The sequence below is a fragment of the Chiloscyllium plagiosum genome, unplaced genomic scaffold (genome assembly GCF_037043375.1).
Source record: "Chiloscyllium plagiosum isolate Xiang-an unplaced genomic scaffold, Cpla_swu_hap1 HiC_scaffold_53X, whole genome shotgun sequence".
Lineage (NCBI taxonomy): Eukaryota > Metazoa > Chordata > Chondrichthyes > Orectolobiformes > Hemiscylliidae > Chiloscyllium > Chiloscyllium plagiosum.
In genome coordinates this window covers 12,436,009-12,450,998 of record NW_028270191.1, presented here as the reverse complement: position 1 = coordinate 12,450,998, position 14,990 = coordinate 12,436,009, and the positions used below count along the sequence as shown (strand labels likewise).

General features: G+C 47.5%; 1 protein-coding gene across 4 annotated transcripts in view; it reads left to right on the top strand.

The window, feature by feature from the left end:
* Nucleotides 1-14,990, top strand: part of LOC122542458 (transcription activator GLI1.S-like) — a 265,219-nt gene that overhangs the window by 235,727 nt on the left and 14,502 nt on the right. For all 4 annotated transcript variants that reach the window (XM_087985477.1, XM_087985475.1, XM_087985478.1 and 1 more), the window contains 4 exons: nt 1,323-1,424; nt 6,476-6,601; nt 9,686-9,835; nt 9,943-10,107. In XM_087985477.1, the coding sequence (XP_087841603.1) occupies nt 1,323-1,424; nt 6,476-6,601; nt 9,686-9,835; nt 9,943-10,107 (543 nt within the window). The remainder of the gene's footprint in view (nt 1-1,322; nt 1,425-6,475; nt 6,602-9,685; nt 9,836-9,942; nt 10,108-14,990) is intronic.

The following is a 14,990-nucleotide window of genomic DNA, read 5'->3' as shown; positions in this document are numbered from 1 at the left end:
CCACCCCTCCAACTGTAACAAGGACAGAACGCCCTGGTGCTCACCTTCCACCCTACCAATCTTCGCATAAACCAAATCATCCGCCGACATTTCCGCCACCTCCAAACAGACCCCACCACCAGGGATATATTTCCCTCCCCACCCGTCTCCGCCTTCCGCAAAGACCGTTCCGTCCGTGACTACCTGGTCAGGTCCACGCCCCCCTCCGACCCACCCTCCCATCCTGGCACTTCCCCCTGCCACCGCAGGAACTGTAAAACCTGCGCCCACACCTCCTCCCTCACCTCTATCCAAGGCCCTAAAGGAGCCTTCCACATCCATCAAAGTTTTATCTGCACATCCACTAATATCATTTATTGTATCCATTGCTCCCGATGCGGTCTCCTCTACATTGGGGAGACTGGGCGCCTCCTAGCAGAGCGCTTTAGGGAACATCTCCGGGACACCCGCACCAATCAACCAAACCGCCCCGTGGCCCAACATTTCAACTCCCCCTCCCACTCTGCCGAGGACATGGAGGTCCTGGGCCTCCTTCACCGCCTCTCCCTCACCACCAGACGCCTGGAGGAAGAACGCCTCATCTTCCGCCTCGGAACACTTCAACCCCAGGCCATCAATGTGGACTTCAACAGTTTCCTCATTTCCCCTTCCCCCACTTCACCCTAGTTCCAAACTTCCAGCTCAGCACTGTCCCCATGACTTGTCCGGACTTGTCCTACCTGCCTAGCTCCTTTTCCACCTATCCACTCCACCCTCTCCTCCCTGACCTATCACCTTCATCCCCTCCCCCACTCACCTATTGTACTCTATGCTACTTTCTCCCCACCCCCACCCTCCTCTAGCCTATCTCTCCACGCTTCAGGCTCTCTGCCTTTATTCCTGATGAAGTGTTTTGCCCGAAACGTCGCTTTCGCTGCTCCTTGGATGCTGCCTGAACTGCTGTGCTCTTCCAGCACCACTAATCCATGCTCTTTGGAGAGTCAGTGCAGATGCGATGGGCCAAATGGCCTCTGTCTGCATTGTAGGGATTCTGTGTTGTGTAGTATGAGGAAAAATTGGTCAAAGTAATTGTGAGAGAGATGGACTCCCTGGGTGGAATTATAATCACAGAGAGCTGTCCTGATGCCAGGATAGAAAGTTAGGTACCCCTTACACCCACTTGCACTCCCCGCGCGATGACAGCCTATCACCAGTTGTTGCTCTGTTGATGTACGTTGGCTTGAGGCCCCTCACCTTCGAATGGAAGGTACAATGTGGCAGTTACACAGCAGAGTTTGAGTTGACGTGTCAGCACTAATGTCTCATCTCAATCCTTAATGAAGGCTGAGCCATCAATCAGCAGCTCACTGGACCCCGTCAATGCCAGGCATCTGGAAGAGAGATCTGAAGGAGATGTGTCCAGCCCTGCTTCGACAGGCACACAGGTAAATGACTGCCTGGAGCTTCATTTCTGTCACTTCTGTTGACTCCACCACCACCCCACCGCTTCAACTCCCCCTCCCACTCCCCCAAGGACATGCAGGTCCTGGGCCTCCATCGCCAAACCCTTACTACCCAATGCCTGGAGGAAGAACGCCTCATCTTCCGCCTTGGGATCCTGCGACTACATGGGATCAGTGTGGATTTCGGCAGTTTCCTCATTTCCCCTCCCCCCCACCTTACCCCAGTCCTAACCCTCCAGCTCAGCACCACCCTCATGACGTCCTACCTGTCCATCATCCTTCCCACCTATCCGCTCCACCCTCCCCTCCGACCTATCACCTTTACCCCCACCTTCATCTACCTTCCCATCTACCTTCCCCGCCCCCCCCCAGCCCCACCCCCTCTCCCATTTATCCCTCAGCCCCCCGGCCCACAAGCCTCATTCCTGATGAAGGGCTTATGTTCGAAACATCAACTCTCCTGCTCCTCAGATGCTGTCTGACCTGCTGTGTTTTTCCAGCGCCACACTCTCGACACTTCTGTCGACTGTCTTCTCTCAAGATGCCGAGTCCAAAGTGATTGTTTCCAGGTCTGGATGCTGTGGGTGAACACAATCTCGCTCACACTGCAGTCTGGACCGCCACATGAGCACAGGTTGAACGAGGGGTTATATAATGGCAGTCTTACAGTGCTGCAGCTCCTGGGCTGACAGAGAGGTGTCAACACAATGCTGTCACACACGGCTCACAGGAAGAGCTGGCATTGCAGAAGCTGCTGAGCTCGCAGCTGCTATCCACTCAGGGTCACAAATGTCGTGAACATTTCCTCAGCTTCATAACCCAGGATTGTAGCCCCCAGCATTGTCACACGAGAGCCTGGGGCTGGATGGGTGAGACCCTCGTTTTGTCACGAACTGGAAGTCATGCTGCTCACCCTGGCTCTCTTAAGCATTTAGAGGCATAGAGTCATAGAGATGTACAGCACGGAAACAGACCCTTCGATCCAACCCGTCCATGCCGACCAGATATCCCAACCCAGTCTAGTCCCACCTGCCAGCACCCGGCCCATATCCCTCCAAACCCTTCCTATTCATATACCCATCCAAATGCCTTTTAAATGTTGCAATTGTACCAGCCTCCACCACTTCCTCTGGCAGCTCATTCCATACACGTACCACTCTCTGAGTGAAAACGTTGCCCCTTAGGTCCCCTTTATATCTTTCCCCTCTCACCCTAAACCTAGTTCTGGACTCCCCGACCCCAGGGAAAAGACTTTGCCTATTTATCCTATCCATGGCCCTCATGATTTTATAAACCTGTATAAGGTCACCCCTCAGCCTCCGACGCTCCAGGGAAAACATCCCCAGCCTGTTCATCCTCTCCCTGTAACTCAAACCCTCCAACCCTAGCAACATCCTTGTAAATCTTTTCTGAACCCTTTCAAGTTTCACAACATCCTTCCTATAGGAGGGAGACCAGAATTACACACAAATATTCCAATATAACCAATGTCCTGTACAGCCGCAACATGACCTCCCAACTCCTGTACTAAATACTCTGACCAATAAAGGAAAGCATACCAAACACCTCCTTCACTATCCCATCTACCTGCGACTCCACTTTCAAGGAGCTATGAAACTGCACTCCAAGGTCTCTTTGTTCAGCAACACTCCCTAGGACCTTACCATTAAGTGTATAAATCCTGCTAAGGTTTGCTTTCCCAAAATGCAGCACCTCGCATTTATCTGAATTAAACTCCATCTGCCACTTCTCAGCCCATTGGCCCATCTGGTCCAGATCCTGTTTAATCTGAGATTTCTTCAATCTTGAGAAAGATCTAATGGTTAAGATGTTACTTTCAAAGAATCACACGATTATTATGGTGCAGGAGGAGGCCATTCAGCCTATCGACCTGCAGTGACTGTCCTATCTTGTGCCAATCTCCTGCAATCTCCCCGTATCCCTTCTATCGTTACTATCCACAAAAAAAGTGAATCGTGGTTACAGTGAAGTCCGTTGTGCCTGCACCAGTTCCATTATCTAATCTTTTGCCTTTTCCCCATGTCCCTGTGTGCTATTTTTATTCAAATAACCATCCATGCCCTTGTGAATGCGTCCACTGAGCCAGCCATTTCCAGGCTGTGCATTCCAGACCCTCGCCGAGAGGGGAAAAAAAAAGTTTCCCGTCATTTCACACTGGCTTTGTTTGCGCACCACTTTAAATCCATCACTTGTCCCAGCTCCAGGCTGATTCAAAAGGCAGCCTGATCAAAGTTGTGCCTGGCTTCCTCACCAACACTTATCCTCTGAGCCAGCTGTCTTCCTGGGCAGGAACCCTTCAAGTGGATCCCTCCGAAAGCAACTCCTCTCATGCTGCCTGTGCACATGGTTTCTCCCGGTGAAGCAAAGTGACAAACAGGAAGTGCTGGAGAAACTCAGGAAGCTCGGACAGTACTCTGTCCTCCATTTTGATTAAACCCCAACCATGTCTTGCATTTGCTCTGAGGAGAGCTGACTGATTTTCTGTTCTTCGCACTCACTTCAAGACCTACTCATCAATGTCATCACCTCCTTATTACTTTACAGTAGGCCTTTTGCTCTGGTTCACCATCATCGTAAAGTCAGACAGCCCAGAAAAGGCCCATCGAGTCTGTGCTGACTTACCTACACTAGTCCCACTTTCCCACACAAGACCCATAGCCTTGCATGTTAAGACACTTCAAGCGTTCACCCAAGTACATTTTAAAGGTTGCAAGGTTTCTCACCTCAGCTCCCCTCGCAGACCCCCACCACCCTCTGGAAGAAAATGTCTTACCTTAAATCTCCTCTAGAACTCCTGCTTTTCACCTTAAAATTGTATCCCCTTGTGATGGACCCTTCACCTATTCCCCCCTGTTCATGCCCCTCATCACCTTACACACCTCTAGCAGGTCCCCCCCTCAGCCTTCCCTGCTCCAAATTAAACAACCCGAGCTTATCCAGCCTCTGTTCACTGCTAAATCTATCAAATCGTCTGTTCCACTTCTCTCTCCTCTATTTTTTTCCCTCGACAGTATGAAACCACTTGCCCTGTTGCTGGACTCGAACCATGTACTCTTGTTTTTTTCCCTCTCTGCAGATGCTGCCAGAGCTGCCGACATTGTCTGTTTGTGTTTATCCTCCCACTATCTCCTGAGTGAATGTCTCTGGGACGTTAGGAACATGAGTTAGCAGAAATGGGAACAGAGCCTCCAGGAGACACTCAGCAGGTCTGGCAGCATCGGTGGAGAGAGAGAAAACATTCCAGGCCTTCCATCGTTGACAGAGCTAACCCACATATTGCACCCCCTCTGCTTTTCTCCCTGCAGATGTAGTCCTTTTTGAGTATAAATCCTTAAATCTGGGACATTTGAGTCTCCGGCCTGTGGAAACAATTCCTAGAATTAATATCTGAACGGACCTCAGAAATGTTAATTCTGATCTCTCTCTCTTTCTGCAGCTTCTCTGAGGCTGTCACACTCTGTACTGCTACTCTGATGTACCTTGTATGGTACGATCTGCCTATCTAACACGCAAAACACCACTTTTCACTGTATCTCGGTACGTGTGACAACAATCAGTCATTTCTTCATACTCTCTCACAGAGCCTGAAAATAGAACCATTTCAGCTTCTCCCATCTCTCCATGCTACTGGTCTGTCATCCTTATCATATCAGCAACATCCTCTTGGCGATACCCCATTGAGGTTAAATAAGCAACAATCCTGCCTTCTGACAGTTACAGTGACAGTCATTTAACAGTCAAAATCCTCTCAGCTCCTCAGATTTGACTCATAGTCATAATCTACAGCACAGAAAAAGGCCCTTCAGCCCATTGAGTCTGCACACTGGCCCTAAACAACCCCCTAACTATTCAAGTCCCATTTTCTAGTACTTGATCCGTACCCCTGTGTGCCTTGGCATCCCAAGTGACACATCGAATTCCTTCTCCCACCCTTAACAGACAGAGAGTTCCAGATTCCCCACCCCCTCTCTGGGTGAAGAGGATTTTCTTCATAGCCCGTCTAAACCTCTTGACCCTGAACCTAAATCTCTGCCTCTGGTCATTGATCCCTCCATCAAGGGGAGAGGTATCTTCCTGCCCATCCTATCTATACCCCTCATTCTTTATACATCTCAATCATGTCCCCCTCCTCAATCTTCTCAGCTCACCCATCCCCACTTCACCACCCCACCCACCGCCACCCCCTTTATCTGCAGCTCCGCCCCCACACCCACCCTCCCAGTCCTGAAGGAGGGTTACATCCGAAACGTCAACTTCTCCACCTCCTGATACTGCCTGGCTTGCTGTGTCCTTCCAACTTCCTGCCTGTCTATTAAGGAAAACAGCCCCAGTCTGTCCAGTCTCTCTTCATCACTGAGCCCTCCAGCCCAGGCAACGTCCTGGTAAATCTCCTCTGCCCCCTCTCCAGTGCTATCACACCCCTCCTATAATGGTGAGTCCAGAGCTGCACACAGTATCATAGCTGTGGCCGAACTAACGTTCTATACAGTTCCAGCATCACCTCCCTGCTCTTTAACTCTATGCGTCGGCTAGTGAAGGCAAGTGTCCCATATTCCTTCTGAACCACTTTGTCCATCTGTCTTGATGCCTTAAGGGACTTGTGCACATCAAGATCCTTCCGATCCTCAGTCGTTCCCAGACCCATAAAGAACCACAAGCTCCCAATTCCACCCAACTCAAAGCTTGACTCCACTTCAGCCCCTAAAATCCTGTCAGATTCCAATGGTTAGTGGGAACAGCTTGAGAGGTGGTTTGAGGGCCCACTAACTGTACTACCACACAAAGGGAACAGAGACCGGAGGAAAGGGGTGAATGAGAGAGGAGGATAGAAAAAAGAGAGAAGGAGAATGAAAGAAACTGGAGAAAAAGAAAACAGCAAAGCTATAGTGTGTGTGAGAGAGAGAGAGAGAGAGAAGCAGAAACAATGGGAGATAAGCAGGAGAGGGCGTGCCCTTGCAATTACCATGGAAACCACTATCGCCCTTTTCTCATTTAGCGATGATTTCTAACAGGATCTTTTGTTGGGAAGAGAGGATGGAGATAAGGATGATGGGAAACAAGAGCCAGCCATCTATGAGACAAACTGTCACTGGGACGGGTGCAGTAAAGAGTTCGATGCTCAAGATCAACTTGTGCACGTGAGTAACTCAATACACATTGTGTTTAATATCTGTGAAGGGGGCGAGTCCCCGGGAATGTTCTGGAACCTTCAGGGCCCTGTTGTAAATCACAAGGGCATTGAAGACGTGTTTGTTTTTATTGCATTTCATGTGAGCATTTTTGCTTTATGTGTGACGGAGGGAGGGGAAAAGATTCCCTATCTGTCGTGCGTTGTTCACTTTCCACTTGGTGTGGGAAGGATGGGCATTTCGAAGCTGGGCATGTGCCAGCTGACTGATGCCAGGGCAGCAGAGGAGAGGCTGAGCTGAGCTTAGGGTGGGGGGTGGGGGGCGCTCCAGAGTTTGGATTGATCTCTTTGACTTGACACACTGCATTTCTCCGGCTGATTTCTATCACCATCCTGCTCACAAAAGATCACCTCAAAGGTGAATACCTTAAAAGTGTGAAGTAGGGCTAAAGTTTCTTTTTGAGCGCTCCTTTTAAGATTTTCTTGAGGCCTACTCTTTGGTTTTCAGGGCCTCCTTTTCCATTGTCATTAACTCCTGTATTAGGTGATGCAGCCTCATAGCAACATTATCTCGGCCTCACACAGAATTGTTCATTATTAAATTATCCAATTGGTACAGTGTTCATGACAGTAGCATCCAGTATTCCCTTCTTGAAAGACTTAAACCAGCTCTGTCTGATTAGATTCAATTCCCTACAGTGTGGAAACAGGCTCAACAAGTCCTCACTGACCCTCCGAAGAGCAACCCATCCCCCTCTGACTAATGCACTATGGGTAATTTAGCATGGCCAATTCACCTGACCTGCACATCTTCAGACTGTGGGAGGAAACTGGAGCACCCAGAGGAAACCCACACAGACACGAGGAGAATGTGCAAACTCCACACAGACAGTTGCCCGAGGCTGGAATCGAACCTGGGACCCTGGTGCTGTGAGGCAGCAGTGCTAACCACTGAGCCACCGTGCCACCCTGCTTTGTAACCATCCCGCCAGCATCCCAGCCTCACTCCCTGGGTCCCAGTCTTCTGAGCCTCATTTTCCTTCTCACCCCAGTCTCCCACAGTTCCTTCCCTCCAGTCCCTCTCCCTTCAGCCCCGCTCAAAGAGAATGACGTACAGAAAGAGGTTTTGCTAAAACTATACAAGGCACCGATCAGACCATAGCTGGGATACTGTGAACAGGTTTGGGTCCCCTTACCTGAGGAAAGACAGACTGACATTGGAGGCAGTCCAGAGAAGGTCCACTCGGCTGATCCCGGGTATGGAGGGACTGTCCCATGAGGAAAGGTTGAGGAGGTTGGGCCTGGACTCATTGGGGTTTAGAAGGAGGAGAGGTGACCTTATTGAAACATCCAAGATTCCCTGGGGGACTTGACAGGGGGGATGTGGAGAGGTTGTTTCCCCTTGTGGGAGAGAGTCGAGGACCAGAGGGTACAATCCCAGAATAAGGGGTCACCCGTTGCAGACAGAGATGAGGAGGAATTTCTTCTCTCAGAGGGGAGTGAGTCTGTGGAATTCTTTACCACAGAGGGCTGTCGGGGCTGGGTCAGTGAGTATATTCAAGGCTGGGATAGAGAGATGTTTACTCAGGAAGGGAATCCAGGGGTGATGGGGAAAAGGCAGGAAAGTGGAGTTAGGGATGATCTGATCAGCTGTGACCTGATTGAGTGGCGGAGCAGACTCGATGGGCTGAATTGCCTCTTGCTGTTCCTATACTTTCTGGTCTTATCCACAAGGTGCAGTGCATCCCCTCCAAGGGTCCTTCAGCAGCACCTTCCAAACCCAGGACCTCCTTACCGAGAAGGACGAGGACAGCAGGTACTTGGGAACACCACATACTGCAGGTTCCCTTCTGAGCCACACAGCATCCTGACATGGAAATCTATCAATGTTCCTCCACTGTCGCTGGGTCACACTGGCTCACTCAGAGCTCTGTGGATCTGCCTGGAGGATAGCTATCTCAAACAGCAACAGGCAATGTTAGTTATCTCCTATTTCTGCTTTGCAGTAAACAGATATTTCCATCCTTAGATATTTCATCCATAAACACAATGCTGCCATCATCCATAAAGACATTTGTTCGACCACACAAATTAGTGATGTAGTTTATAAGCTAACAGTGCTGGAGAGACTCAGCAGGCATGGCAGCATCTGAAGAGAGAGAAACAGAGTCAATGCTTCAAATCCAAAGACTCTTCTGCAGAACGTTGGACTGGGAAACATAACTCTCTGTTTCTTTCCGCACAGATGCTGCCAGACCTGCTGTTCCTCTCCAGCAAATTATGTTTTTATTTCAGATTTCCAGCATCCACAGTATTTTTGCTTTGGTTGGAGCAATGTGGTATATGAGTTTCAGTGCCCATGTGGTGCCAGGTATGTAGGTCGCATGACCCTGTGACTGGCAGAGCCTGACAAGCAACATGTCCCTTTGACCATCCACAGTGGGCAGAGTGCTGGCAGTGCCCAACCAACCTGTGACCCCCAAAACCAACGTTCAATTTTGATTGTGCAATTGGACAACACGTACTCAATAACCCGTGCTAAGAATTGCATTGCGCTGAAAATGACACTGAAAATGAATTTATCAGTTCGGCTCGCTGCTCACACGAAGCTCACACACAGAGCACTGTGGGCAAAAGGAATATGATGCATTGGTGCGTTTTTTCGGTGAGGAAAGGGTTATGCCAATCTCTGCTGCATTCCCCATGGCAATGCCCTGACCAGTCAGAGCCTACCCGGTCTGAGTTTAATCAGATAACTAAGATTGACAGGGGACCATTGCTGTTACACCTCCATTGCCAACTGTGATCCAACCAATCAGCAGCCTCTTCTCATCCTGTATAAATTGGTGTTCCCTTTCCAGGTTTGGTCTTTCGTATCACAGCCTTGAGAACTGCAGGCCAGAAAGGTTTGATTTTGGGTCTTGTTTGAGCGGTGTGTAAGTTCTGTACTACCAAGCAAGTCACACCGATTGGGTTAAAGTTGTGCAGTGCTTGTGTTGTTCAATGAGATTCTGATTGAGGGTCTCTTGGGGATGGCGAGGTCATGTGACTGCAGCAAAGGCTGGGGCTCAGCGACTCTGTCTATCATTTGCAGCATATCAACAATGAGCACATTCATGGAGAGAGGAAGGAGTTTGTCTGCCATTGGCAAGAGTGTTCGAGGGAGCAGAGACCGTTTAAGGCCCAGTACATGCTTGTGGTTCACATGAGGCGGCACACGGGAGAGAAGCCACATAAATGTACTGTAAGTCCCAGTTTCTATTGAGTTATCGCTGACGTTGATTGCCAGCTGACAAACAAGTCACTTACACAATGAACATTTCAATTCTTCGCCTTGATGTATACTTCCAGTTTGAAAGTTGCAGCAAAGCTTACTCCAGGCTAGAGAACTTGAAAACCCACCTGCGGTCTCACACTGGAGAGAAACCGTACATCTGTGAGCATGAAGGCTGCAATAAGGCGTTCTCGAATGCTTCCGATCGTGCCAAGCACCAAAACAGGACCCATTCCAATGAGGTAAAGGCCTGGTTAATGATTGCGAAACACACCGGTGTATCGTTTACCTGGTTATTATCTTCTACTAAGTGTTAGTCAGTGACAGGGGTGGCACCAGGAGAATGACAGGAGTAAAGGTTAACTTTCGGAAAACAGGGAAGAGAAATATCAAGTCGGGAAATTGTTAACGTGGGGGGGGGGAGGGGGCGGAGGTAGCGTAATTGGCATTTGGTAGGGCAGGGGATCAAACAGGGCACCAATTATTGTAACGCACCCAGGGAACAGGCTGGCACTTGTCTGCCCATTCCACCAGTCTTTTGAAGATCCCCATCATACCACCTCAAACTTTACAATGCTTCTAAGTTTTATATTATCTGAAAATTTCACAGTTATGCCCTGTACACCAGCTGAATGGTATATATCGGGAAGAGGAGAGCTCCGAACACCGATCCCCAGGGAACTTCCTCCTGTCTGGAAAACTAACCCTTTACCACTGCTTCCTGTTTCCTAACACAGTCAAATTCAGATCCATGTTGTTATGGACCAGGCCAGACCCCCTCAAAACATTTCAAGAAAGTAGCCCAGACCTTAACTTTGCTCGTTGTTTTAAGCAGGTGTAAAGTGGATATTCCAGGAGGGATGCAGCTGGTCAAACCACTTAGTTTCGAACAAAACAGAATTTATTTACAAGATTACCAAATGAAACACAACAAAAGAGACCAGAATACCGAATAACTTAACCATTTCGAAAACCCAACAGATTATCCCAACGTAATGATGCTGTTCCAAATACTTGCAACAATCCCCATAAACACCCCTTGGCACAAAAAGGTAAAATCAAACCCAGGGTCTTACAGGAGAGAGAGAGAGAGAGATGGCAGCGGGACTCAGCACGGAACCCCTTCTTCCATGTAGCTGTTTCTTGGATCAGCAGCCTCAAACCGACTGCCTGCTTTCAGTGAACAGCCAGACTGCTGAAACCAAACCAGACCAGAGAAAAGCTGAGCTGGGAGAACTGGCCACTCCCCTTTCACTGGACAAGTGTTTTTCTTTAAAAACTTAAAAGCTTCTTCAAGTAATCAAGCGAGACATTTCAGAACCTGTGTGGTAAAACACTTTTGAAAGAAACAAAGGACAGCATAACCATGTGAAAGGAGCAGCATCATCACACCTTCCCTCCTTAAAAAAACAAACCGTCAATATCCAAAGATGGCTTCATTTTAAAACACTTTCATCTTAAATTGTTAGTAAGCTATGACACCCACATACATTACATTGACAATAAACACGCAAACATGCACTACTACATTCTGTTTCAGTCTGTTTTACTCCTGCCATCGAAGGCCTCCGTTTCTCATTCAAGTCTCGACAATGTGTCAGCAATCACGTTTTCTCATCCTGCCACATGCACAACTTTCAAACTGAATGGCTGTAACAAGCTCCATCTAAACAGGCTGGCATTTTTGCCCTTAAATTTCTCTACAAACGTCAGTGGGTTATGGTCAGTGTATATGATTGTCTCAGATATATTACTGGTAACATAAACATTGAAATGTTGTAACACCAACACAAAGCTCAAAATGTCCTTCTCAACTGGCAAATATTTCTGCTGATGAACATTCAACTTCCTGGAGAACTACCCGATAGGTCTTCCTATCTTCTCATCATCTTCTTGCACAATCACCGCACCGATATCCACACAGCTCACGTCGATAGTCACCTTGAATGGTATGTGTAATTAGTTGTGGCTAATACCGGGGCAGTGGTTAACACAGCTTTCAGGCTGTCAAATGCCTTCTGACAGTCTGCTGTCCACTGAAATTTCCTGCCTTTCTTTAGCAATACAGTGATTGAAGCAGCCACATTGTTAGAATTCAGCACAAACTTTTGATAAAATACACTCAACCCCAGGATCTGTAATACTGCTCTTTTTGTCGTTGGGATGGAAAGCTCCCCAATTCCCTTTGTTTTTACATCCCATGGGGCCATTTGTCCGTGTCCAATAACATGGCCCAGGAAGGTGACTTGGGCTTTGGCAAATTCCCTTTTAGCCAGGTTTATCACCAAGCCTGCCTTCCAAAGTCGATTGAGCAAGTCTGATAAGTGTTGCAAATGTTCCTTCCATGTGTGACTAAAAATCACCAGGTCATCTGGCGATTACCCAACACCATTGGGTAATCTGGCAATGACCTCATTGGTTAGTCTCTGAAATGTGGCTGGAGCATTTTTCATACCAAATGGCATGACTGTAAATGGATACAGTGCATTCAGCGTTACGAAAGCTGACATTGTCTTCACTCTTTCAGACAAAGGTACCTGCCAGTATCCTCTGAGCAAGTCCAACTTAGAAATATAAGTTGCTTGTCCCATGTTTTCAACACTGTCTTCCAAACATAGAATCAGATATGCATCAGTCTTTGTAACTGCATTGAGTCCACACATAACGGTTGGGTGCCATCTGGTTTTGACACCATGACTATGGGTGAGCTCCAGTCACTGTAGCTCACTTTGATTATGTCATCTTGGAGCATGCGTTCTATCTCCTTCTGAACATGTGCCAACTTTAGAGGGTTATGCCGATAAGGATGTTGCTTAATCAGAACAGCATCTCTGATATCTACATCATCTATAATTAGGTTAGTACTTCCCAGCTTATTCCCACATATCTCCCCATGTGATAGTAACAATTGTTTCAGGTCATTTTGATTTTTCTCTGAAAGGTAACTCAAACATTTATCCAAATTTTTGACAACTTCCTCATTGTCCAGTTTAAGTTGAAAAATTCAGAATCCTCTGAACTTGGTGCTTCCCTCTGTGTGGGAACCAATAACACAATCTCCTTTTGACTTCCTTCCCTGTCAAAATACCTTTTGAGCATATTCACAGGATATTTCTTTCTGTCTGGAATCCTTATCAAATAGTTCACTTTACTCAATTTCCTTTCAACTTGATAAGGTCCACTAAACCTTGCTTTTAAAGGTTCACCTATCACTGGAAGTAACACTAACACCTTATCGGTAGCAAAAATTGTGAGTTTTTGATTTCTTGTCTGCCTCCTGTTTCATTGTATGCTGTGATACTTTTAAATGCTGTCTAACCAACTCCACTGTTCAATTTAATCGTTCCCCAAAATCTGACAATTAGTTCAAATATGTGGACTCTGAATTTCATCTTATCAATTTCTCCTTAATCAATTTTAGTGATCATAGAATTCCGACAGTGTAGAAACAGGCCATTCGGCCCAACAAGTCCACCCCGACCCTCTGAAGAATATCCCACCCAGATCCATTCACCTACCCTATTATTCTATATTTCCCATGACTAATACACTTAATAGTAAGGTCCTAAGGAGTGTTGCTGAACAAAGAGACCTTGGAGTGCAGGTTCATAGCTCCTTGAAAGTAGAGTTTCAGGTAGATAGGATAGTGAAGAAGGCGTTTGGTATGCTTTCCGTTATTGGTCAGAGTATTGAGTACAGGAGTTGGGAGGTCATGTTGCAGCTGTACAGGACATTGGTTAGGCCACTGTTGGAATATTGCATGCAATTCTGGTCTCCTTCCTATCGGAAAGATGTTGTGAAACTTGAAAGGGTTCAGAAAAGATTTACAAGGATGTTGCCAGGGTTGGAGGATTTGAGCTACAGGGAGAGGCTGAACAGGCTGGGGCTGTTTTCCCTGGAGCGTCGGAGGCTGAGGGGTGACCTTATAGAGGTTTACAAAATTATGAGGGGCATGGATAGGGTAAATAGACAAAGTCTTTTCCCTGGGGTCAGGGAGTCCAGAACTAGAGGGCATAGGTTTAGGGTGAGAGGGGAAAGATATAAAAGAGACCTAAGGGTGGTACGTGTAAGGAATGAGCTGCCAGAGGATGTGGTGGAGGCTGGTATAATTGCAACATTTAAGAGGCATTTGGATGGGTATATGAATAGGAAGGGTTTGGAGGTATTGGGCCAAGGGTTGGCAGGTGGGACTAGATTGGGTTGGGATATCTGGTCGGCGTGGACGGGTTGGACCGAAGGGTCTGTTTCCATGCTGTACATCTCTATGACTAATGCACCTAACCTGCACATCTCTGAACACTACAGGCAATTTAGCATGGCCAATTCACTTAACCTGCAGATCTTTGGACTGTGGGAGGAAACTAGAGTACCCAGAGGAAACCCATGCAGACACGTGGAGAATATGGCAAACTCCACACAGTCGCCCGAGGCTGGAATCGAACCCGTGTCCCTGGCGCTGTGAGGCAGCAGTGCTAACCACTGACCCACCGTGCCACCCCTTACATGAAGTGGTCATCTCACTTCATGCCCCAAAACCAATTTAATTGGACTAAATTTGATCGATTCATTTGGTGCATTGCTGATCACAAACATACAAACGGAATTCCTTTATCCCAATCTTTTGGATAGTCATGACTATAAGCCCCCAACATGGTTTTAGTGTCTGATGCTCCCTGCAACTCTGGATGGTACCCAGTAGATTTGAATTGTTTTATTCCTAAGCTGTCCAACTTCCTTGACTAATTTTGATGTGAAGTTTGACCCTTGATCTGATTGTATTTCTGTGGGTAGTCTGTACCGAGTGAAAAATGTGAGTAATTCCTCTACACTCCTTTTAGCTGTGATATTGCGGCCTCTGGAAATCTCATGGACACATGCATTATTGTTAACAAATACTGATTGTTTGAGGTAGGGGTCCTACGTAATCAGTTAAGACCCTTGTGAAAGGTTCCGCAAATGCAGGAATAGGTGTTAAAGGTGTGGGTTTTATTACTGCCTGTGTGTTTCCAATTACCTGACATGTATGACACGTCTGGCAAAATTCAACTACATCCGCGTGCAGTCCAGGCCAGTAAAAATGTTTTTATTTGAGCTTGAGTTTTTCTCGCTCCTGACTGACCCCTAG